This window comes from Harmonia axyridis, chromosome 1, assembly GCF_914767665.1.
Source record: "Harmonia axyridis chromosome 1, icHarAxyr1.1, whole genome shotgun sequence".
NCBI classification, from domain to species: Eukaryota; Metazoa; Arthropoda; class Insecta; order Coleoptera; family Coccinellidae; genus Harmonia; species Harmonia axyridis.
The window spans coordinates 54,851,519-54,877,034 of NC_059501.1; the positions used below are offsets into that span (position 1 = coordinate 54,851,519).

General features: G+C 33.2%; 2 protein-coding genes across 2 annotated transcripts in view; both read left to right on the top strand.

The window, feature by feature from the left end:
- The window catches only part of LOC123671608 (hemicentin-2), a 425,727-nt gene that overhangs the window by 329,011 nt on the left and 71,200 nt on the right, over positions 1-25,516 (top strand). Inside the window, exon 6 of the mRNA XM_045605573.1 lies at positions 18,724-18,917. Within this exon, the coding sequence (XP_045461529.1) occupies positions 18,724-18,917 (194 nt within the window). The remainder of the gene's footprint in view (positions 1-18,723; positions 18,918-25,516) is intronic.
- On the top strand, positions 1,895-3,036 carry LOC123671609. The gene has a single exon (XM_045605574.1). The coding sequence runs from the start codon at positions 1,985-1,987 to the stop codon at positions 2,774-2,776; it is 792 nt and encodes a 263-aa protein (XP_045461530.1). The 5' UTR covers positions 1,895-1,984; the 3' UTR covers positions 2,777-3,036.

Below are 25,516 nucleotides of genomic sequence, written 5' to 3' on the forward strand. Positions count from 1 at the left end.
TATAGCTATTAAGCCCCTAGCGGTAGAGGTATGAACTTGAAAACAATTTCCAGTGTGTTTTCTTGTACACTTCAGTGATAAAAGTTTTTACCGCAAGTCTCTACGATAAGTGGATCCTGAAATATAGCCGCTTACCTCGCTTATTTGCCCACCCTGTACATAGGATATTGTTTCTGTCGGTCATTTGCAAAATTTTGATCAATGCTGAAGCTGATTTAGTTACTTCAAAGAGAGATGGGTGATGGAAATGCTTGGTGGGCAAAATATATATTGAGGAATCATTAATGAAAAATGTGTATAGGACAGATAAAATATTAGAAGGAGGAAGTGTCGAGGGGAAATCTATTAGTACTATTATTATAGACGAAGAATACAGCAATGACGCTGACTATTCAAGTAATGGATAAATTCAGAACAGCTTGCAGCAAGAGAATGACTCTAACACTTTATTTAATAATTGAACAAACTGCAACATATAACCATACAAAAAAAGATACGTTGTTCATTCCATACATGTATCTAATAATATACCCCTTCAATAAATGTATATTCTTGTTGTGAGTTGGTTTAAGCGCGAATTTACCTACTATCCAATATGTACCTATATAAAAAGCCATTAGGGATACATTTTGACGGACTAGCTAGGCCGGATACGTAACATTTCCGGAACGAAAATAGTCCGGGAAGGTTCGTTGCATAGCGACGGATCAGAATACTGCATAAGTGGATTTTGTGTTTCGTATTTATCCGAGAAAAAAAGAAGGCGAAATCGAACAATTTTATATAAATATAATTTCATTCATATTAGTGAAAAATCGTGATTATATAGCTTTATCTATCGATATCCAAATTTTCCTTGATTTTGTGAGGTGAGGATATTTCCAAAAACTCCAAGAGGTCTAAACAATTGTCTTTAACACCTTTGTGTGAAATTTTTGTCTTATAAATCTATATAGTGATTGGAAGTGATACAGTGATTCAATCACTTTATAGATTTCAATAAGACCAAAATTTCACACAAAGGTGTTAAAGGCAATCGTTTAGACCTCTTGGAGTTTTTGGAAATATCTTCAGCTCACAAACAAAATCACCAAATTGTAAACAATCAATTAGATTTCCGCCTGTCTCCACTTTTAATATCTGACTCCTAGTAATCTATATGTACTTGTGTATATTATTTCATATTTAGTCTTGAGAATGGGATGAAATCCAAAACATACATGTTAACAAGATTTTATAAATTTTATTGAAAATTGTAAAACGTATACTTAGTCCAGTGTTTTGTTTATTTTCTTTTATCAATATTAGCAAACTTTGTTCAATTATATTATTACGAGCGTTCATTAAAATTCGTGGTCAAGAGTGCTGTGGAGAAATTAAACTTGATTTTCTGTGATCACAAGTAGCGCTTAGCTTGTACCATATCACTTATATTTGTTTACATACTTCAAATCTGGATTCACATATGGCACAAGCTAAGCGCTACTAGTAATCACAGAATATCCACTCTAATTTCTCCACAGCGCTCTTGACCACGTATTTCAATGAACGCTTGATATTTTTGTTTCTTCTTTTGTTGCTTGCCTATCGTCTGTGGTTGCTGACAATGACATTGGTTCACATGACTCTGTTCATAGATGTTTCAAGCTTTTGAATACAAGAGAAGTTCATTTAAAGTTGATTAATATTAGATCTTAAAGTGGGAGCATCATAATTTCTCTCAACTATTTATCGGTAAGTACTAGGAGATTAAGAGTTCCATGCAGAATGTAAAGAGAAATACCTTTAAGAAGCCTCTGGAAACTGGCCCTCAGAACATTTTGCAACTCACATAAAAAAATCACAATATTTTGATTAAAATGATGGAACACACGAATTCGACACCCGAATTTCCATAACTGTCATTTGGACTTGCGACTGACATTTATTTTTTGTGAATTTCGTCAAAATAATTTTCTACATTCATTTAATACTAACAAGTAAAATGAGCGACGATAGTGGTGCATCGGTATCAGATATCTCGAGTGAAAACCAGTCGTTCGAGGAACGTATAAGAATCAAGAAGAGCCATTCGAAGACAGTTACATTTTCCAGAAAATTATCTTGTTCATCTCAGATATATCTCCAAGAAATAGGGGCTGCAGAAACCACTCTTCTCGAAATACAGAACGAAGAATCCAGAGAATACGAGAAATTTGCCCAAGTCTGGAAAGAATGCGAATTGATAGAACGCATATATCAGCAGGTCGTTCAATATGTGGATTGTACGAAACTGCAGATGAAGACATCTCACCAATTGTCTGTGCTCCTGAATCATTTAACGCTTCGTGAAAACTACCTCACGGAAGATATGTCGAGGAGTTTGAAAAATCTGTGTCAAGATCCAGAATTAGATTCGTGGAATAAAGTCAATTCGAAAATTTACGATTTTATGGAGAATTTCGATGCGATGAAGGAGCTCAAACAAAAATTCGACGACGATAAAAACAACTACGAAATTGCACTGAAGAATTTCAAAATGGTGCTCGAATTTATGAGTTTGAACCTGAAAGACCTGGACAAACTCAAGAAGCAATTCGAACATGTGCTGTGGGATTACCAGCACTCGAGATGCCTTCTGTTCAAAAATATGACGCAAGTTAAGGAACGGAGCCTACAGTTTCTCGGTGAAATTTGTGGAGTTCTAGACAGAAAAACCGGAGAAAGTAACGTTCTGAACGGACAGCAAAGCTCCTTATTTCGGGATATAGAGAATGCCCTTAGTACTTATAGATAGTTTATGAGGATTTAGTGTGGTAACGAGGACGAAATAAATAATACTAAGTGAAAATATCGACCCGTGTTCTCAGCCGCAAATAAGCAGATCAGAATAAAATATGAAGATAATAATATAGGATGAGGATTTACCTGGATCCGTTCGCTCTACATAGAAGTCGGGAGAGAAATCGTTAAGAATCTGAATTAGGAATTCATGATGGCTCTTCTATTTATACTTATATTTTATTAGTACCTAATATATCAAAATATAACAATTAATTTTTATTTTTGTGTTACCAGTTTTCAAGAGAATTCCACAAGATTTATTTTCCTGGAAATTAAAACTGCTATTCGGATAATGAACTGATACAAATCGATATTATATTTAAATAATTATGGGACTGTGTAAGTGTGTAACAGAGAACATTTCAATAGCATGACAAGTCCTTCACTCATAATACTGTCTAAAAAGATCAATATGCAGGGTGTAACATGAGTGTTTGGCTATAGCCTAATAGTGAGTGCAGGCCTTTCAGAAAGGTAGCTTTTAGTGCATTCTAAGACTGTTCGTTTCGGAGATACAGGTTGATTCATGAAAATTGGTTTGAATTACATTGGAAATCAGCAGTCCGATTTTGTTTGAATTTTGTGGGTTCTATCACTTCATTATACAACCCCTCAAAACGATCCATTTAACTCTGATATTTCGAGGGCAGTACTCAGATTATTGAGTTATTCCTTTGGGCTTATATATTTTCAACACTTTTCATAGAAATGTCGTTTTTTGTCATGAAAAACTACATACCTAACTCAGTGTAAGGGAGATTGGAAAGGGTTGATACTTTTGAGTTCTTGAAATTTATCGGAGCAAAGTGTCTCAAACCTCCCCATGTATGGGAGGTTTGATACACTAAAAGGGAGGTTTGATACAATAAGAAATAAGGTACAAGCAATAAAAAGCAATTAATTTTTTAAATTACTCACTGAACGGCCATAATCCATTTTTAGATATAATGTAATAAAATCTATTTTTGTAGTTAATGGACTCTTTATTTAATATCAGCTCTATATGTTTCGCCTTGTTAGGGCCTCTTCAGGAGCTCTACAAAAAATAAAAAAGAAATAGACATGTGATCTCCCTTACAATAACAAAATGGGGAATCACTTGTCAAAATATACAGGTCTCAAGTATCATATAGTGTTGTTTGTTTTTTTTTATTTACTACAATATCAAGAGGATTGAACGAAATTTCCTGGTTTAATACGAATTCTAATAGAATAATCTCTTTCTCAACTACAATAATCATAAATTTGCATCGACAGCGTCATCCATCTGACATAACTGACAACTCACAGAAAAACAATGACATGACATTTGACATATGTAACGGCAACGTTCCGAACAACAACATACAAAATACAAAACGAATAATATATATTATATCAGACTCTCGAAAATGTATATTTTGACAAGTGAGTCCCCATTTTGTTATTGTAAGGGAGATCACATGTCTATTTCTTTTTTATTTTTTGTAGAGCTCCTGAAGATGCCCTAACAAGGCGAAACATGTAGAGCTGATATCAAATAAAGAGTCCATTAAGTACAAAAATAGATTTTATTACAATTTATTTTTTATTATCATAACACTACCTAATTCCTACAAAATTGGTAAGTAAACATTTTTATTTTGCTACTGACACTTGCACAGACTGAACGGCATTCCATTTTCTGATGAAGATGACGATCCAGCTTGCATCCTTTGCAATTCCTTATTTTCGTCGTTCATCAGAAAAAGGATCCAAGTATTCCAAGTCATCAAACACAATCTTTTTTGTTTTTGGGTTTCTGTTTGAACCTCCCTAGAAAACATATTCAGAAAATATAGGCAGTGAACATATTATGATATTGGATTGGAAATCTCTACTACTGGTGTCTATGGTCTAAATGAAATGCGCATCAAGAATGAAGTAATAAACTTCGTTAGTTTTCATTGATGAAGAGATAAAGCCTTAAGTTTGTTATGCAAATTCTTACATCGAATTAGTAGAAAACATACTTTAAGCTTAAAAACTCTTGTTCGTGATGCTAGATTTGAACTGACACCATTTCCACACTCATATAGGGGCACTGCACGTGATTATGCCTTTTTTAAGAACCGAGGCGGGAAATTTGAACGTGTATCAAACCCTTGTATCAACCATACAGTCGCCCCTACTGAATTCAATTTTTTGTTTGACTAGCAGATTGAACAATTCATGGTTAATGTAACTTTTTAAAATACGGTCCTGTTTCTATTTATTTCGTGATAAACTTTAAATAGTAAGTATATTTGCTTTATAGTAAAAACAATTGATTTTTTGAGAAAATTAAAACCTATTCATTTCAATTCATAACATAGTATTGGAGGAAGAATATAGAAGTAAATTTCGGAAATGAAACAAGTGTTGATTTGAGACCTTTGTTGTTCGGTAAAAGTTGATTGACAGAAAAAAAGTCAGGTTTTTTTTAAATGAACCCACTTCTCAAAACAAGGCCGACTATTTTCGATTTCAATCAAAAACCATCTTTAGGGCTAGTTTTAAAAAAGTCTGTCATTAAAAGATGGGAATAAAAACACTTCACAATACATCAAGAGAGAATGATGTAGGTTGGAGAAGAAATGGAAATAAGGAGTGATAATTCCCTTAGGAAATAATAGATGGCAGTATACTTCAAAAGCCGCAATCAGGATTTCTATAATCATTGAAAAATGTGAATATACTCTTATAAGAGCACAATTATATTTCGAATGTCTTGACTACCAATCTATGGATCACGAAGAACATTTTTTAACTCCGGGTGAAAATCTATATTCTTATGCCTTACAGGAGACGGAGGAAAACAGGAGCAAAGTAAACACAGAATAGAATCGAATTGTTTTCCAAACTCGTACAAGACCTGTGCTTCTAAGAATGGAGAATAAAGGATTGATTTCAAACAGACAATCACAACGATGGGGCCATTACTCATTCAGTTATTTTAGTTTTAACGAATGAGGTCACGAACTAAAGCCAATGGAAATAAAAATTTTCAGAGGTTTTAAACAATTCGAAAGTTCCCATTTTATGGATCGATTGGGATGGAGCATTAATTCAGACCCCTCATTTCGTGAGATGGGAGTTCTTTATTCAATTTATGCTATAAAATTCTTTCATGTGAATTCACCTTTTTTGTGTATTATGTGAATATTTATTTTCAGTAGGAAAATGGCCTAACATTTATTCCCTCTTGATATTCGGTTGGGTAAGGAACTAAGGTACTTTAAATATTTTCCTGTAGTCTTTACATAAATACAAGCAAAATTACTTGATTTACTTCTTACGACACATACTAAAATGGTAAAAGTGCATTTTTTCAAATGGAGTGACCTGCATATCGAATTGAAATAAATGAAATTTCTTTCAGATGATATAACTTTTTTCTTTGGGCGTAACTAGGGGGGGAGTAAGCGTTTTTTTTCTTTGAATACATCTTATGAATATGCAGGTCATTCCATTGTATGTCTCGTTGAATCTTGTGAACAAGACTATTTGAGTAGACACTAGTTTTATTAGACATAACATAAATGTTACACGGGATTTTGGTAATCCAAATCCTCAATTTTAGCTTTCTAGGATTCCACGTACCGAACTGATGAATGTTAAATTGAATTATTTTTGTACGAAGAAAAAGAGGTAAAACAATCAATCACTCGAAAACCGCTAGGATAGGAAAAAGAAAATTGCTACATAAATAATCAAGAGGCTACATCAAACCAAAAAAAGTGATAATATACAGGGTGTTCAATTTGGAATATCGAAGTTGCTGGTACTTTTTACGCAACACTGCAGCGCTGAAAATATTGTAGATCGATAGAGCAGTGATTCTTACCCAAGGAAACCAAATTTTCAGTAAAATTGTACCTTCCTTTCTCCATAAAAGTCTATGGTACAATCGACCATGACTTTCCCTTCATGTATCTCATTATGTACAGGGTGGGCAAATTTCGATGTTTTAGCACTATAACTTTTAAACCAGAGGAGAAAGACGAAATCTGATACCCTATTCTCGGTCTCTTTTTCAGAGAAACTAACAAGAGTAGTATTCATTTTTGGCCACCTTCTTTTGTTTTCGAGTTATAAGCGAAAATTGGAAAAATGGCGATATCGAAAAACATTTATATCTACAATAATACTGATGATAGAGCTCTGAAGATAAAACATTATACAGGCACTTTTTCACATAGAATCCAGTGGCGTTCTTGTCTTTTCAAAAGAGTGTTTAATTACGAAGCTATGACGAAAAGTTATGTTTTTTCAAATGGCAACACTAGATTTCTGAGCCATTTTTTGAAAGCTTAATTTTTCCTGATTTCAAAAATATATAACATCATATGGTTTGTATTAATATAAATGATATAAAATGGTCAAAAACCTTTTTTATCTAAGACTCCCAATATTTCTATGGTTTCAACTGTTGATGAGCACAGAAAAATTGAGCTTTCTATAACAAGAGCAGTGTCCTTCCGTCAATCTGATTATTTTCATGATTTTCACTAATTACTACAAAATTCGAATCTAGATATATTTTATAAATTTTTTTATCTAAAAATTGATTTGGAAAGAACGAAAAAAAGAACGAATCCACAAGATGTTTCAAACGAAAGAGTTGTAATGAGATGGATGTATCAGAAGATTATTTTCATAGCTCTCCAGAATTAATTCGCACAAGTACCAATCCATTTTAAATAGCATATGAAACAACGAATATATGATTGAACTCAACAATTCAATTACGAAGGGAACAGACAAGAAATAATATTTAACCTGATAATGACAATAATTGCACAATGCACAGTCCACACATCTTCTCGATAACTCGCACCGAATTCAATAGATGAATATTTGAAACTGTGTTCAAGCAAGCTAGGAAAATTTCTCCGAGTTCATTTATATTTTCGAAACTATTCTTATAAAATATATTTAGTTTCGAATTGTTATAGAAATTTTTCTGTGCTCATCAACAGTTGAAGCCATAGAAATATTGGGAGTCTTAGATCTTAGACGTTTTTGATAATTTTATATTATTACAAACTTTATGATGTTATCTATTTTTGAAATCAGGAAAAATTAATCTTTCAAGAAGTGGCAGAGAAATCTAGTATTCCCATCTGAAAAAACATAACTTTTGGTCATAGCTTCGTAATCAGAGACCCTTTTGAGAAGGCAAGCACGCCACTGGATTCTACGTAAAAAAGTGCCTGTATAATGTTTTAATTTCAGAGCTATATCATCAGTTTAGCGGAGATATAAATGTGTTTCGATATCGCCATTTTTCCAATTTTCGCTGATAACTCGAAAACAAAAGAAGGTGGCCAAAAATGAAAACTACCCTTAATAGTTTCTCAGAAAAAGAGACCGAGAATGGGGTATCAAATTTTGTCTCCTCTGGTTAAAATGTTAAAAAGTTGTAGTGCTAAAACATCGAAATTTGCCCACCCTGTACTTTGAACTCTCGAAATGAAATATTGTAATCGATAAAATGAAAACAATATAAAATGATCAGCGAATCAATAGCTCATCTTCGTTCATCATTGAATTCAATATTTCCACTATAAGATGCCGGATGTAAGCACGGCAAAATTCATCAAAGACATTTTCGTTAATTACTGGTGTTCGGTAATTACAGGACGAAATTTGCGTGATGGAAAAATCTCCCTCATTGCCTCCACGGTCTAGGCGTATTGAATTCACAAACTGGAATCCATTCAGTTCATTCGAACAGAAATTCGGAAGTTTCACGCGGTTCTTCTTGAGTTTCTGCGCCGCCGACTTATCATAATAAAGATATGGAAGGGGGAGTTATGAATTTCCACGGAAGTTTTACAAGCAATCGACGTGTATTCAGAAACTTTTCATCGGTGTTAGCGTATAAATTGGCATACTCACGTTACAAAAGTTTTCCCGAGAAGAAACCAGTCTATAACACTTCGGCGTAAGTTTGAGAATCTAATTGTAGCAACTACCTAATTTTCTAGACACAACACTAACTGGAAAAGGGAAAAGAATCGAATGTTGAAGTTTCGAACCTGCGGTTCTCTTTTGCCGTTCCGGAAAGTTTCCATCGAATATTTTAAGGGCTTTTCTAGAATACTTCGATAACGATAACCACATTTTTTTGAATAGGTCAAAGGAGCTTACACGTTGTGAACAAGTAAATTTTAGCAAGAAATGAGGTGTGAACTGAAAACTCTAAACAGGTTAAAGGCGATCTTCACCCTAACACTCGGAACGTATACATCGGCGTACATCTTCATTGGTAATATACATGAATGTCTGATCAAATTGATAGGAATAACTAATTCCCATATCTATGTAGGATCCTGTTATTGTACCCTGTAAATAATTGCGATGGTCAACCGGATGCTTGGAGACCTATTAGTTTCTTCTAGTGTCGAGGGCATGACAGTTTCAATTGATTTACAGGGAACGAATAGTTATTGTACATATAATGTAAAAAGGATGTGCAATTCTTCGGGGTGTCGAAGATGTGTCATGTCGGTGTTAAACTTTACTGGGGTTGGGAAAGTTCGAGAACAAGACGGTTGTACCAGATGTGTTACATCTGTGTATCAGGTACTAGTCCTTCGAGAATATTCGATTTACAGGAATCCGCGAAGATCTTTGTGGGCAAAATTCCTATTGGACTAAGGGATGGTTTTTTCCCTAAGGGTGTGGTCAAGCCGAGAGAAGGGAGGTCAATATTCGAGACAGGGTAAGTTCCAATCGGCAGAGAGCACAGTTCAAATTAAGCCGAAGACGGGTAAAGTTGAAGTTAAGTCTAAGACGGGAGACAAAACAAGTTCGGTCGGTCTACTTAAGACGTACGACGTAAAGACGGTTCGCAGACTAGATTAAGACGAGTCGCGAACAAATCAAAGACGAGATGACCGAAAACTTGAAGTACGACGAAGACGTGATAAACGAAGACATTTCGAGTAATCAACAAACGAGTTAAAGACGAAATTCAGTACCGTAGTGAGAAACTTGTAATTAAGACGTAATTAGGATCTTCTCAATACTGAGTTTGTACTGTATAATTGTGGCTTTGTAAATAGATGTAAATAATTCAAAAGAGTTTAATTATTACAAATCCAAAAAAGTCACGGGAAAAAGACGAAAGGCCAGGTGATCGAATCATACCTCTAGACGATCGATTAACCAATCCTACATCTTTTATATATATTATAGGACTTTATGTAACACAAGCTTGCTTAGTTCATGAGTTCTTATGTTTATACTTATGAATCAATAATGTATTTTGAAATGGATGAATTTGAATTCAATTTTCAAAAATCTAATTCAGCTATGGATATATTGTTCATCAAGATTATATTTTATCATTCGTATTCTTGAAAATTTATAGTTACAATTATAGTTCTCGAGATGCTTTCAGTGAGCATCGAATTTGGGACACCCTATACTAAGAGCTCGAGAATACGATCCTTGAATTTCAAGGGGAAAATCAAGAGAAACTATATTGAAAAAAAAATTACTTCTCAAATTCATTCTTATTTCTATACAGGATGTCCCGGGAGTTACTGTACATACTCCAATCAGAGGTAGAGGAGTACGAATTGAGAAAAAAAAAAAATTTCTGTCCTTCTTCAGAAAGATTCAAGGTAATTTTCATATCCATGGAAAAAATGGAATCATCATAAGTATCAAACTTGACGGCTGAATTTATAGAACCTTGGGCTGCTATTGACACATATTTTTCCTCATTCAAAATGTTCAGATAGAAAATATCTCTTAGTATTTAAAATTTGAAATCATTCTTTAGATTTCCAAAAAGAGCATAAATTGAACTTAAATACGCGGTATCGAAAATTTCATTTGTTCACATAAAGATAGAACAAGAAGCGTGAAATTCTTCCTGAAAAGTCATCTCGGAGGTCAGGAACATCGATAAACTCAATCAAAAATGAAACAACAACAAAATGAGAAACATCGAAATGCAGTTAAAAGTCATAAAAATTAAAAGAAAGTAAATGAATTTTTTATATTGGAATACAGAAAAAGTTATTTGAAGACGTGTTAAAATTGAAAACCATTTGCTCATACTCATTTTCATAGCCTTCCGAATCATATCTCCATTATTTTAAATATATCACAACAGTTAATTATTTCATTCACCATCAAGTCTCTTGACTGGATGTGTTAAGCATTAATCATATCCTTAAATTTTCCTAAAATAAATAATCAAGTGAATTAAAATCTGGAGATCGAGAAGACCATGGAACGAGTCCTCCTCGACCTAACCATCCTTATGGTATTGTCAAAGTTTTTTCTCACTTCTAAACCAAAATGAGATTCATCCTCATGTTGGAAATATAGTCCTATAATAATGCTTTGTAGCATGCTGGGCAAAATATTTTGTAAGAAGTCAAAATGAACCCAATTTGCCAAGCGATCGTCAGAAATCTGATTATTTAACACACTATCTTTGGTGAATTGAGCCTCGTCCATTTCCGTTACACATAACAAATACAATAATCTCTATTTGTCAAATTGGCAATTTTGATAATTTCAAAATTTTATAACAATATGTAACAAACACAATCAATAAGTATTAATTACATCGTTCAGTTATCAGCATGTTTTCAGCATAGAAATTGACCAGAAATATGTTTGGAGGAATTCATATTTCGTCTAAGAGCATAGTTTTGTTTGTTTTTTATTGCTTTTTCACTAATGAATTATTTCATATAACAGCAAATTATTTTCAAAGATGTTCACTGTGTTTTCAAAATGATTTTATATTCATTCACGACTTTCACGAGATCAATCCTGAAAAAATCAAATTTTTCGAACTCCTTCCAATTTCAAAAATTCAGAAAAAAAGATTGTTAGATATGAAAACTTACAGTGATATCAATAATGCTCTTTCTGTCTCTCTGGAAATCTCAGCAATTATTTCAAATTTGAAATACAAAGTGATATTTTTAATCACTTTGAAACATTTTATATGAGGAAGAATAAGTCCAGTCCTGGAATATTGAAATAATTGATATCTGAATGACATCCTAAGTTTCAATAAAATCCGTCCTTAAGTTAGTTTCTGATGATGGTTTCATTATTTCCATGATTATGAAAACTCACGGTGCAACTTTCTGAGGAAAGTCAGAAATTAATTTTTTTTTAGTCAATACGTACTCACCTTTCCCTACTCTAACTCTACTAATAGTATGTACAGTTATTCCCAGGACACCCTGTATACATAACAATAAAATTTGAATTTTGAATCGATTGTACAGAACAAAATATAATTAACCGGAAATTTCAGGGTCTTATAGTTTCGGAATTATGCATTTTCGAAATTTTCATACGGAGTTAAAAACTAATGGGTCCTGGCTGGGTATTCATTAAAGTTTTTTCACATTGATAGTTTTATATTTCTTCATATTATTTCACCATGCGACGGAATATTTTTCTTTAGAAAGTGGAATGAAAATAACATAGTCTAAAATTTGCAGTGTTCTTTAATAAGAGGTTATGTTAGGTTATATCGAACGATTTAAGAAAACGTTCTAATGCTTTGTTTCCAATCGAAGAGATCTGCCACCTATTACCTGACATTGTTCCCTACATACACTCACGAATAATCAACGCGTAAGGGCATATAAGTTCAAATACCTGATGGATTTGTGGTTGATGAGGTTTGTGCAATTTCGGAGCAGTCTCGTTTCGAAGATTACTGCCATTCCATTGTTGAGATTGACACCCTACTTTTCACTCTGTCGATCGATCCATTATATACAATGCTCATTGCGGTTTGTCCGATGCAATGAGCGCGTGCAGCCAAAGTTATGTAACAACTCCATTTTGTGGTTTTGACGTAATTATTGCCAATGGGGAGCGATCAGTAAATTCTCTAGTAAATGAATTAAATAAGTCATCATAAAGGAATATTTTCTAATACATTTTTCTTAATCTTTTTAATATCATCAAGATCATTGGGTTGTGGATTTCTTGTGTCGAGTTTCATCATGTCAGCAATTATACCTAGCTCTTATTCAATTTGTTCGAAAGCTCATGAAGTTAAAAAAGATATAAGCTAATACTCGTTATCCAAACCGATCATTTTATCCTTTCGTCACCACTTCAGGTTTATCGAATTTTTAGCTGGGAATAGTATCCAAATTATAAGGTTCGGCCCATATTATGACGAATCCATAATTAAATTCGATTATGTCCGTCCGGCAGTAAGCCCGGGCGCATATTGTGACGTAGCCCCAATACCAGACATTGCTAAATACAGCACTTGGCAAGGGCGTAGTTTTTTTTTTCTTGGGGGGGTAATCAAAAAAAAAATTTGTCTTTGTTTACTTATATATATAATGTGAAAAAAAAGTTTGATAACGAAGTTTGAACCAAATTACCCAAAACAATTTTTTTTATTACTAATTCGATTGTTTTTATCTTATACTGGGTGTTCCTGAATTAAAGTTACGAAGGAAAATGAGATTCCTTGAATAATTTTAAAAATAAAATGTCCCACGAACATGACCCCGCAAACGCTTTGTTTACGAGATACAGGCTGTTTCTTGTAGTCCTACTTTTTTGTGATGCTCAACAAGTTCATCTAGTCTTTATTAATCTTCGCTACAGAGTTGGTAAATAATTACCAAAACTTTATAATTAATGAATTCATCACAGCTATTTAACTGGATCTTTATAATAATTTGGATTTTCCTGAGAATTATTATAGAGATCTGTTTGCATTTCTTTTTCGAAATCGATTGCAGATACGACAAAACTACAACATACCAAAAAGTGTAGTACTGAAACAGAGTGTCTTTTTTAATTTTTTAAACTACCAGTGGTTCACAAAAAAATAATTCTGGAGGAAAAAATGAAAAAGTTGACCCTGTAGATTTGCACTCAAAATTAGGATATCACATGATGAAAACTTCAAATAGGAATATCTATGCCGATTCAAATTGAATATCTTGTGAAGGGAAGGTGATATAAGAGAAAAACTTGAACTTTAACACCTGAATCCCTAAAACAAAGTGTTTGCGGACTCATGTTATAGGACTTTTTTCTTGAAATGATCCGAGAAATCTTTCATTTTCATGTGTATCTCCAATTTAGGAACATCTTGTAGATATAGTCAATTCAAAACTGATGTCTTCACAAATAAATTGCAATTTGAATGAAACACAATGAATTGTACAATACAGCCCAGACAATTTTTCGATAACTACATATTGAAATTTTTTGACGAGAATGAAAAATCGTGATAACAGAACCGATGCAGTTGATATTTTGATATTAATATCAAATATCAATTTCAAGCTACATGTAAAATTTCGAACTGATCACATCATCAGAACCATAAAAAAATGGAAAAATACCCGAAATTTCCATAATCAAAGATCTGATCGAATTGAAATTTTTTGTATGAGGTGAATTATTTTCTCTAGAGGTACCTAGTACAAAATTATCCAGACCATACTTATTGTTTTTGAATTAAACAAAACAAAAACATTGTTTCTTATAGAAACGATGGCACCAATTAAAGATGAATGCTATATGAGAAAATTGTAGCAATATCTAGGCTCAAACGAGGGCGCAAACTTAACAACAAGGATTGTTTTTTATTTTTGTTTTTCTCTGTGAAACTATCATTTTTAAAATATAATCGATATTACCAAGTATAATCCAAGTTTTCTTATAATCAACAACTTATGCTATCTATTATCTCATTGATATTGAAAAAGGTTGCTGTATATTGTAGTCGAACATTGTTCATACATTTGTTGTTGAGGAATCTTGACAACAAATCTAGATAATCGATAAAATTTAGACTTTCAAATCAATAATTTCCTTTGCATGGTAATTATTATAGCAGATGAGGGAATAATACATCACATACTATGATTTTTCGAACCTGAATAACTTATGAGTTTCAGTTGATACTTGAAAAGAATGCTTGAATTAAATTACCCTCGATTTTACCCATTCAATTAATTCGAATAGGCATAATAATCGTTCAAAGGAGAAAAATACAAGTTCTATACTTCTTCATAGTTTTATGAATGTTGTGGATCTCGAAACAAATTTGAATAAGGTCTGGATTTAGTTGTTCAAAGTTCTACTTATGATATGTTCCTCAAGCTAAAAAACCTAAAATGGTAAACCACCTAATCATTATATAATAGGTATCAAATTACATGCGTAATTTATATCTTAGAAAAAAATTTTAGAACATTAAAAGGAACTGTGACATAATATTCCTGACTCCTGAGTTAATTGAAAAAACTTGATGAAATTTTTTTTTTATGAAATTGATTGCTTTGAATTCAGTTTCTTAACAGAAGACTGCAAACTGCGACTAGGTTATAGATCATTCAAAACAGGGCTATTGAATTACTTGCTGTTTTAATAAATATTCCAAGAACTTTCTCCAGCCATGTTTCTGAATAGTTGGTCTATGGTGATTCGTTCAATATTCATTCAAAGAGACACTTCAATGTCCAATGATAAATTGGAACTAACTAGGGGGGAACGTTTTATGAAAGTCAAACAATTAAAAATTGTATAACCTAACCTCTAGAATTATATTTGTTCTAATATGTTTATCTTTGTCTTCGCAATTTCTACTGGTGAAATGTAAAGAAAGTAATTAATTTTACCCATTTCGAGACATTCCCAACTTTAATGATTTATTTAATGAGGTCATATCATCCAAGAAAATTAATTTTCTTGCCCCATCCAGCCTCACAATATTACCTTAACCATTCTTTGAGGGCGCCTCATAATCGTGAATGTTTCATCACAAAGAGGATATTAGTGACGATATCACCTCGCAGCCTCCGAGATCCGGTTGGCAAAAACTGGCCTTGCCGAAAACAAGAAAGAGCCAACCGGAACTCGTTTCCGGCTTCCATTTCCATTTCATTTACGGTTATAAATATGTTATAAAAACCGAAAGCATCGTTCGTTTTGAATGGAAACGAGCATACTTTTGTAAACTTTCCTCTGGTGCCTACGTGGAAAGTTAACTGATTCCATATTTTTATTATTCAGGGTTTTCCTCGTCCAATGCCCGCCATATATGAGAAGGTGGAAACTTGGATACATTTTTTGGTAATATAGGTTAAATGGAATTCATTATAGCTACTAAAATATTCAAAGAATCCCTCTCTTGCAAGTTTATATAGTCCGACTTTTTAATAGGAGGAAAACGTAGAATAATATCAAAAGTTAATAATATATGGGTTTGATTCTTAGCATATAATAGTACTTCATCAATAGAGGCTTAGCCTAAATGCATCCTCTGCAATACTTATATGAATGAACTCTACATATAGTATTGGAAATGATATCTCTGGTTTTGTTCACCTAACTGAATACCAAAACAGCGAAACACAAAATGCACTTTCACTCAACCTTCTTTACTGTTCAAATTTCATCAAAATTCTATAAGTGATACCGAAAGTAATACATAGCGGAAAATAGATCACGTCGTTGAGCTCTTGGTATATTTCGTCATAATCTTCTTTTTTTCCTCTTATAGAAATGTCCTATGAATATCATTTTTTCTGCCGAAAAATGTTTGTACCTTTCCCCTCATTCTTTTTTGAAAACACGGAAAAATAATTTTCTATTGCAGAATTTATCATGTTATCCTAGCAAATTGAAATTGTAGAGAAATATTGTTCTCATTTCAACAAACAGTGAAGCAAATATATGGGAAGACGTATTTTTAGCAAATCACGCTGAAACCACTTATTTGACTCTCCGTATATTCTGCTGATAGTTCTACACATTTCTTTCGATATATATTATTTTATTTTTCCAAGTCGTATATATACAGGGTGGCCACTTTTTCAATGGGATTGTATTGGTAACTTTTGAACCATAAGAGTTAGAAGGTCGGTCAAATGGGGAAAAAGTTGCATACATAAAAGCATTATCAAGCAGTTCAAACAAATCGAGATTATCAGGGCCGGTTATTGAGATATCATAAGAAAAGTAAATTCTGTCATTTTGATTTTTCTTTTTTTTCCACTTTATTTCAAATATTATCAAAAAATGTTACAGGAATATTTTATTCGACAGTAAATTGTTCTCAATTTGACGTAATCAGATTTCGTATCCAACGTTTCGTGCTCTCTGGGTCACCCTCAACCTCATTTTTTTTCAATACGGACCTGTATATTTTATGACACTTTTCGAAATAACTTTTAACACTGAATTCAACGATATATCATACAATGTCATTCAAAGTTGATTTTCGGGTGATTTTGACCCTTATCCAATTTTCTTTGGGTCGGATCTGTAGTGCATGCAATTTATCAAAAACTGCTGTAAATAAAATAGTCAAGAGACGCGAATATAATGATTTTAAATTTAAATACCAAGCCTTGCAAAACTTATGTCGTAATGATATCAAAATTAAGTTCGATTCTGTAATTTGTTTCAACGGAACAAATGACAAATCCAACAATAGTGATTTCTCGCGAGATTGAGAATGTATTGGAAGGTATTCAAGAATACGAAATAAGCGTATAAGAAGTATGGGTTCCAGAACCGTTAAGTGCATTTTACAAAATGGTGGACATTTCGAACACTTACTTCATTCATATTCATTTACTTTCGAATAATCATTCGATTTTTCTTTCATGAAATGATAATTCGTTTAATTATTATAATAATGAAGGCCTTTATTTATAGAAATTATGATACAAAAAATGCAACAGAATTGAGGACGAGATTTAGTTCGCGCTGTCTCAGGTATTATAACTTGAAAATAAAACCTACTAAATTATTATGATTTGAAATATGTAAATAATTATCACTTGTTTCTTGATTTGATTCTGATATGTTCCATTTAGTTCAAGATGAGTAAGATGATTTTCTCATCGAAAAGTATTGCATGTTGTTAATTGATTGATTGTTAATTAAACTAAAGGTACCTAAATGTAATACAGATCCGACCCAAAGAAATTTGGATAAGGGTCAAAATCACCTGAAAATCAACTTTGAATGACATATCGTTGAATTCAGCGTTAAAAGTTATTTCGAAAAGTGTCATGAAATATACAGGTCCGTATTGAAAAAAATGAGGTTGGGGGTGGCCCAGGGAGCACGAAACGTTGGATACAAAATCTGATTACGTCAAATTGAAAACAATTCACTGTCGAATAAAAAATTCCTGTTACATTTTTTGATAATATTTGAAATAAAGTGGGAAAAAAAGAAAAATCAAAATAACAGAATTTACTTTTCTTATGATATCTCAATAACCGGCCCTGATAATCTCGATTTGTTTGAACTGCTTGATAATGCTTCTATGCATGCAACTTTTCCTCCATTTGACCGACCTTCTAACTCTTGTGGTTTAAAAGTTACCAATACAATCCCATTGAAAAAGTGGCCACCCTGTATATATAAAATGTAATCGTTATTCAAATATCGAACAACGTAATTGATTCTGGAGATTGCACAATTAATACATATCTTTCGATATACCTACCTTTACTAGGTAATACAATGTTTCTGAAGAGCAAGAAATCATTGATTATAAGTATCAAATCCTTGCAGTTTATAAACATATTTGCACTAAAAAACTGTGATGACAGAAAATTACAAAACTTATGTGTTGTTTGGATTTATCAGATAGTTAGGCCTCTCAGTAGTTAAGGTGAACCTACTTCATTAACAATTCTTTGATTGATTTGAGCCTCAGGTAATGAAAATTCATTCCAAATAAAATGATGGCGAACTCAATTATAATAAACAGCAAATTAATGTTAAGTCGTTATCCTTATTTCCTCGACTTGAAAAAATTTTTGAAACTAATTTCCTACTCTGTAATAGATGGGATTTAAAAGGCGCAACTCTCTCCATTTTAAAAATATAAATTTTCCATTTCAGAACAAAACGATCTTCAAAAATACTCAGAATGGAAGCAGCTATGGTATCCCAATTTGGAGGAACTAGCTAAAGCAGAGGCCAGTCTTTCATCAGACAACAACACAGTAACCAACAGCACAGTACAGCTGGGTGCAACAGCTTTTCTTCATTGCCACGTCAGAAACACCAATGATAGGACGTTAGCAGGATCAGAGGTTAGGAAATAGAGATATTATTTTACTTATCTTAACTTATATTATTTATAAATTATTATGAGGTATTCTAACAGCTATCCATAAATTACAGAAATGGAGATGCATTTTAAGTGGGCATTTGTTCGTTTTTAACTAGAGTTTTGAATTGTTCTGTTCATATATCAAGAACATGAAATAATCAGTTCTAAAATTCCAAGTGAATGCATTTTTGGATAAGTCTATCTTTCACAACAGAACTGAATTGATAGGAAACACTATTTCCTCCTCCCGCGCATTTATTCAAAACTCAAATTATGAGTTGGTTGATATATTTCAATTGTAAAAAAAAAAGTTTGCTGCAGCAACCTCAATATTTTCGCGACCACAGAATCGAAGACTTGAGTTCTGAAAAATAAGGTGTATTAAAAAAAAATCCTTCATTTTTGCATGAAAAACGAGGCTTTAATTAGCATAGTTAGAATGATGTGATTTAGGTAAAATATGAGTCGTTCTGTTCTATAACTCTTTCAAAGATAATAATGCCTTTCTCATAGAAGCCCTCGTACCAATTGGCAAAAATTGAGACAGATTTTCACAAGCCTCTGTTCCTGTTGAAGCCAATTTTTAACCTGCAAAAATATTCGCCATGGACAAAAACTCTTAGTAGTCACTTGACCGAATACAATTAATCTATTATTGACCAAAGCTGGCCGCTTATGGACGATTGCTTTCTTCAAACGGTCCAATTGTTGACAGTACAGTTCCGAGATAAAAGTTGTGACGTAGGGGTCAACTCATAATAGATAATACCCTGTCAGAACAGTGATGTGGAGGAGTCTCATATACTCAATATTGGCCAGACGAAGATATAACTGATTTTTAATCTGTTCGAATACAGAAAATGAGACGAATTCCACGACATAATTGTAAATGAGACAGTCACCATAAACAACATCTGCATAATTTATATGATGGTATCTTCAGGGTTCAAGAGTCGAGAATTGATCGGAAAAAATTATGGAATTCAAAATATACTAACTGACGAAGAAACGGAGGTCGGCCAGTCGACTGACATAAGATACCAACATATTTTACGCGACATCTTCTTTAAATACATTGCAAAATCCATATTTCGTGAATGAATTTCGCCAATCTTTTTTCTATGCACATTGGGACTCTATGTCCTGAAGCTCCAAGAACCAAGATGTGTTGTTCCGAAAATCAGAATAATTTCACTGAATCAATATTTTTTCAAATATAAAAAATATTTTCCTAAAAATAATCCTCGACTAATGATGAATGTCGTTAAATGAAATTGTTATATTGTTTTTATCTAGATATCGGCAAATTATTCAAATTCATCTCCCTCCCGTATATCAAATAGAATATTGTTCCACGAAAGACGGTTTTCTGGCAGGAGATGAGTGAAAGATATATTCCTTGTTCTCGGAATTAAAGCGATCCATAAATCAGGAATACGACGTCATACCGGTTGAGCAATTTCGAAACCGCAAAACTTCACAACGTATCCGAGCTGCAAAACAAAACGTTTCCTGAATTTCAATTATCCCAACACTCCATCGGTCTCGTAATCAATTCTGCTGAGATCGTTATACGCGGACGTAGAGGGATGAAGAAAAATTACGGCATATATTGTTGAATCTGAGACGGGGGAACGGTCCTCCATTCCGGAGAAAATGGAATATTCGACACGAATAAATCGCTACCGGTTTTTAATACACTTGCAGATGCCACCATTTCGCGGATGAATCGGCATCCGCTATTCCGGTCCGTTGTCTTCTGATGTAAGGCATAGCTTTCTACCGGGAGAGTTTTTCGCTATGACTGTGGAATTAATGCTACGAAAATAGGAACGTCGAGAGATACCCGAAAAAACAGAAAAATGAACAAACACAGATTGTAGCAATCGAAGGATCTGTTTTAGGGTAGAGACTACATACAGGGTAGGGTGTTTCTGAATTGGAGGAACAAAGGAAAAATAAAGATTCCTTGGATTATTATGAAGAAAACGACTTATAAACACGAATGACATGTAGGCTTGGTTAATCGATCGTCTAGAGGTATGATTCGATTACCTGGCCTTTCGTCTTTTTCTCCGTGACTTTGTTGGATTTGTAATAATTAAACTCTTTTGAATTATTTATATCTATTTACAAAGCCGCACTCATACAGTACAAACTCAGTATTGAGAAGATCCTAATTACGTCTTAATTAACAAGTTTCTCACTACGGTACTGAATTTCGTCTTTAACTCTAGTTTAATTACTCGAAACGTCTTTGTTTATCACGTCTTCGTCGTACTTCAAGTTTTCGGTCGTCTCGTCTTTGATTTGTTCGCGACTCTTCTTAATCTAGTCCGCGAACCGTCTTTACGTCGTACGTCTTAAGTTGACCGACCGAACTTGTTCTGTCTCTCGTCTTAGACTTAAGTTAAACTGTACCGTCTGTACCCGTCTTCGGTTTAATCTTAACTGTACCGTCTGTTCCCGTCTTCGGTTTAATCTGGACTGTGCTCTCTGTCGATTGGAACTACCCTTTCTCGAATATAGACCTCTCTCGGTTTAACCACACCCTTAGGGGAAGGTACCATCATCCTAGTCCAATCAGGGCTTTTGCCGTACCGCCCCCAAAGATCTTCGCGGATTCCTGGAAACCGAATATTCTAGAAGGACTAGAACCTGAGAAATAGATGAAACACATCTGGCATGACCGCATTGTCTTCGAACCTTATCAACCCCCCAATAAATCTCTTAAGTTTTACAACCGACGTGACACATTCTTCGACATCCAGAAGAATAACACATCCTTTTTACATTATGTACAATAACCATTCGTTCCCTGTAAATTCATTGAATTTGTCATGCCCTTGGCACTTGAAGAGACTAATAGGTCTCCAAGCATCCGGTTGACCATCTCAATTATTTACAGGGAACAATAAACTGGATCCTACATGACATAGTTTTCAATTGTCGAATTTCAAAAGATGATAGCTAAAAAGTGGCGGATGTTCAGAATGCAGTCTATTCAAATTGAAATCTCTTATTGGAATACCCTGTATATGTGTATATGGATATCATTTGTCTTAACATCCGAATAATGAATATATTTAGTTGAATAATAATATCTAATTGAGGAGGGTCGACAGAGCTTTAATTTAATATTTAGAATCTGATAATTTCTATGCTAACTCCAATAAATTATTATTCACTCAAAGAATTTAAACGGTCGAAACAGTTATTTTAGGGTACGTACCAGTAATATGAAGAACTAGTACCTTCGCCATTCTGCATAAACTGCATAGTTTTGTTTTGAATGTTTGATTTCATAAACTCTCATCGATAGTGTAATAAATATTCATCATTCAATTTTTTTCAAAAATTTACTCACGAATAGAATTATTTGCGAAATCTCAACTATAGGTTGGATCTGTTATAACGGAATTATTGTGTACTATTTTTCGATATTTTACTTGAGGTTTCTATGATTTTGATGACGTTATCAACAGGAAATTTAAAATGTTTTTGCAATGATTATTTAATTCATATACATCTATACTCACAACTTGATCGGATTTGTAATCACGAAAATATTAGGTACCTATTTCGTTCCCCATATTCTTCTCGAATTTTCTAGGGTTTTTCACAATGTTTGAAATTGTCATTTGATAACAAAATTCAAAATCAAGTCCGTTGGTTTTGTGATCAGGGAAACATGATTCTCATTATGTGATCATTAAAATATCCACACGAAGCTTGTAACTTTTATTCAACATCTAAATGCGAATATTCGATCGAACCTGCAATTTTGAAATTTATTTTTATGAATTTTCAACGTGGTCATATTCACAGAATTCGGAATTCACCAATTGATGAAACTATCCACAGCTTTCAATATCAATACTCAGCTTGCAAATTTCAAGTTCCTTGGATCGTTCTAAAGTTATCGTGTATAAACTGTGTCCGTAAAGTATCGAACAAATTCATTTTTAGCTAAACAGACCATTTAAGAAATAATTCTGAAACACGTCGATTTTTCATTTTAATTTACCATATTTTAAAATAATAATCTAATATACAGGGTGAATTACTTTCGAGTAATGACGTCACCGTCATTTTTTCAATGGAACACCCCATTTTGTCTCAATTTTCCGATTACTCTAGCTGAGCTGATTCCAAAAATGTATCACATGTTGATTCCAATTGGTACAGGGTGGACAAAAATAATAAATTAAATCTGAGCAATAATTAAAACATTCACGAATACCAAAAATATTGAAGAACTAAACTATCATTGAAATTGAACACCAATAAATTACTAAACAAATAATGACATTTCACAAAAAACTAGACGACTATGTCTATGATCAGCTGAGCTGATTCCAAAAATGTATCACATGTTGATTCCAAACATGTTTGGTACTTGTGGTCTAGCAGACAGAATATGAAAGAAACCATTTCTTATCAATTTAAAAAACATAGTCGTCTAATTTTTTGTGGAATGTCATTATTTGTTCAGTAATTTATTGATGTTCAATTTCAATGACAATTGACAGTTTAGTGCTACATTATTTTTGGTATTCGTGAATGTTTTAATTATTGCTCAGATTCAATTTATTATTTTTGTCCACCTTGTTCCAATTGTAATCAACATGTGATACATTTTTGGAATCCGATCAGCTAGAGTAATCGGCAAATTGAGACAAAATGGGGGTGTTCCATTAAAAAAAATGACGGTGACGTCATTACTCGAAAGTAATTCACCCTGTATATTAGATTATTATTTTAAAATATGGTAAATTAAAATAAAAAATCGACGTGTTTCAGGATTATTTCTTAAAATGGTCTGTTTAGGTAAAAATGAATTTGTTCGATACTTTACGGACACAGTGTATATGACTGACCGGACAGAATCGAGTAACACGATCATCATTGAGTCGAACCCCCTTTACTGTTAGTCAATTTGGGGCTCAAAATTCGAAAATTACAGATATTGCCTTATTACGGAGAACGGGCGCGCAATAAAACGGACCATCTGTTTCTCAATTTTTTCGATTAAAATTTCGTGGATATTTTTTCCGTAAATTTGTCAGTGAAATGTCATATATGAGTTAGTAAACACCGAGCGGCCACTGGCCTTGTTTACTGAGGCTCGGTAAAACGAAACGATCTCTCCCTACTGCCACGTTTACCGAACAGATCGGGAACTGTCATCGAAATGAACTTAATATAGGCAATCAGTAAACATTCGGTTCCCAGAGTACACCCATTCCGTACCGACTAGTCTGGATTTGGCTAAACAGTTAATGTCTATAAATCAAGTCCATCTATACAGAGTGGAAAAGCCAAATGAAATGAATTCATTATCTTGGTTACTGAACATATTTATAGAAAATCCCGAAACACGTCTAAATTAAAATTCAAATTGTCATTCTTCTTCGTTAAATTGTGAAACCTACCTTCAACCATCTTTGAAAGAGAGGTAGAATCCCCAATTTTCCAGATGGGAAGTATGCGCTTGTGTTACATCGAGTGGAAGGTCTCTACATTCTTCAATCAGAAATGTTATTGCTTTCAAGGTTATTGCAAAATTAAAACTAGAAAAAAAATCAAATCCTTTCCTTACCAAAATTCATTATAATATCCCCTCAAGGATTCACAAATATTATAATAATACTCAACTTATTTGCCTTCAAGATATGATAATGAAACATAATGAAAAAAGCATTTTATTTTCTTTTCTAAATGGTACCATGAAAACTACGCAAAACTCTTTCTGTGGGAATTTTGGTTTCTTTAGAATGCCTTTTCGAATTGTTGCTAACCAGTTTTAATTTATAAATTGACTAACTTTTGTTAGGATTTCATTATCTTCAATTTTGAATAATAATTCAATAAACGAAAATGCAGAAAATAAAAATTTTACAAATGATTGGTTACGGATATAACATCTGAACACAAAGCGTATAAGTATTTCGCTTATTTCATGAGAAATTTAAGGATTTGCTGCCAATATCCTAAGGGACAGTAAGAAATATAGAGAAGAAGTTTTGCGGGGTTGAGGCATGTGAGGGAGATCAAAAGAGCCGCTGCTAATATTCTGTGTGAGGAACTGAAATTAGATGTGATGCTTGAGGTTGAACAGAATCCACAAATCACAAAATTGAGTAAAGATACCTCCACATCGATACATCAGTCATACATCGATTCTAAGCATATAAAAACAAAATAAAATGCATCCTTATGAAACGATATCTACCCAGGAGCTCATTGAACTCTTGGAAGGCGATTGAAATGTGAAATTGTTTCGTATCCCCTAAATATAATCATTATATTGAGTAGTGGGGACTAGGACTAATTTTGAAGTCTTTGTTCATCTGACGTTTCGCCCAATAATGGGTGTACCATTTCAAAAAACACACTTCATTGATCAAAATTGATATATCTACTCGCTTGCTATTTGTAAAAGAACATTATTTTATTCAGAAGTCATGTATATTTTCTATGTACAGGGGGGCAAATAAGCGAGGTAAGTGAATGCAAATTTGATGGAACTTCTGTTTCTGTTTAGAAAATCCTATCATTACATTTGAAATTTCGGAG

Bases quoted from the DNA above. Each gene is read 5' to 3' on its own strand.
- LOC123671609 (XM_045605574.1), top strand. From the start codon at position 1,985: ATGAGCGACGATAGTGGTGCATCGGTATCAGATATCTCGAGTGAAAAC.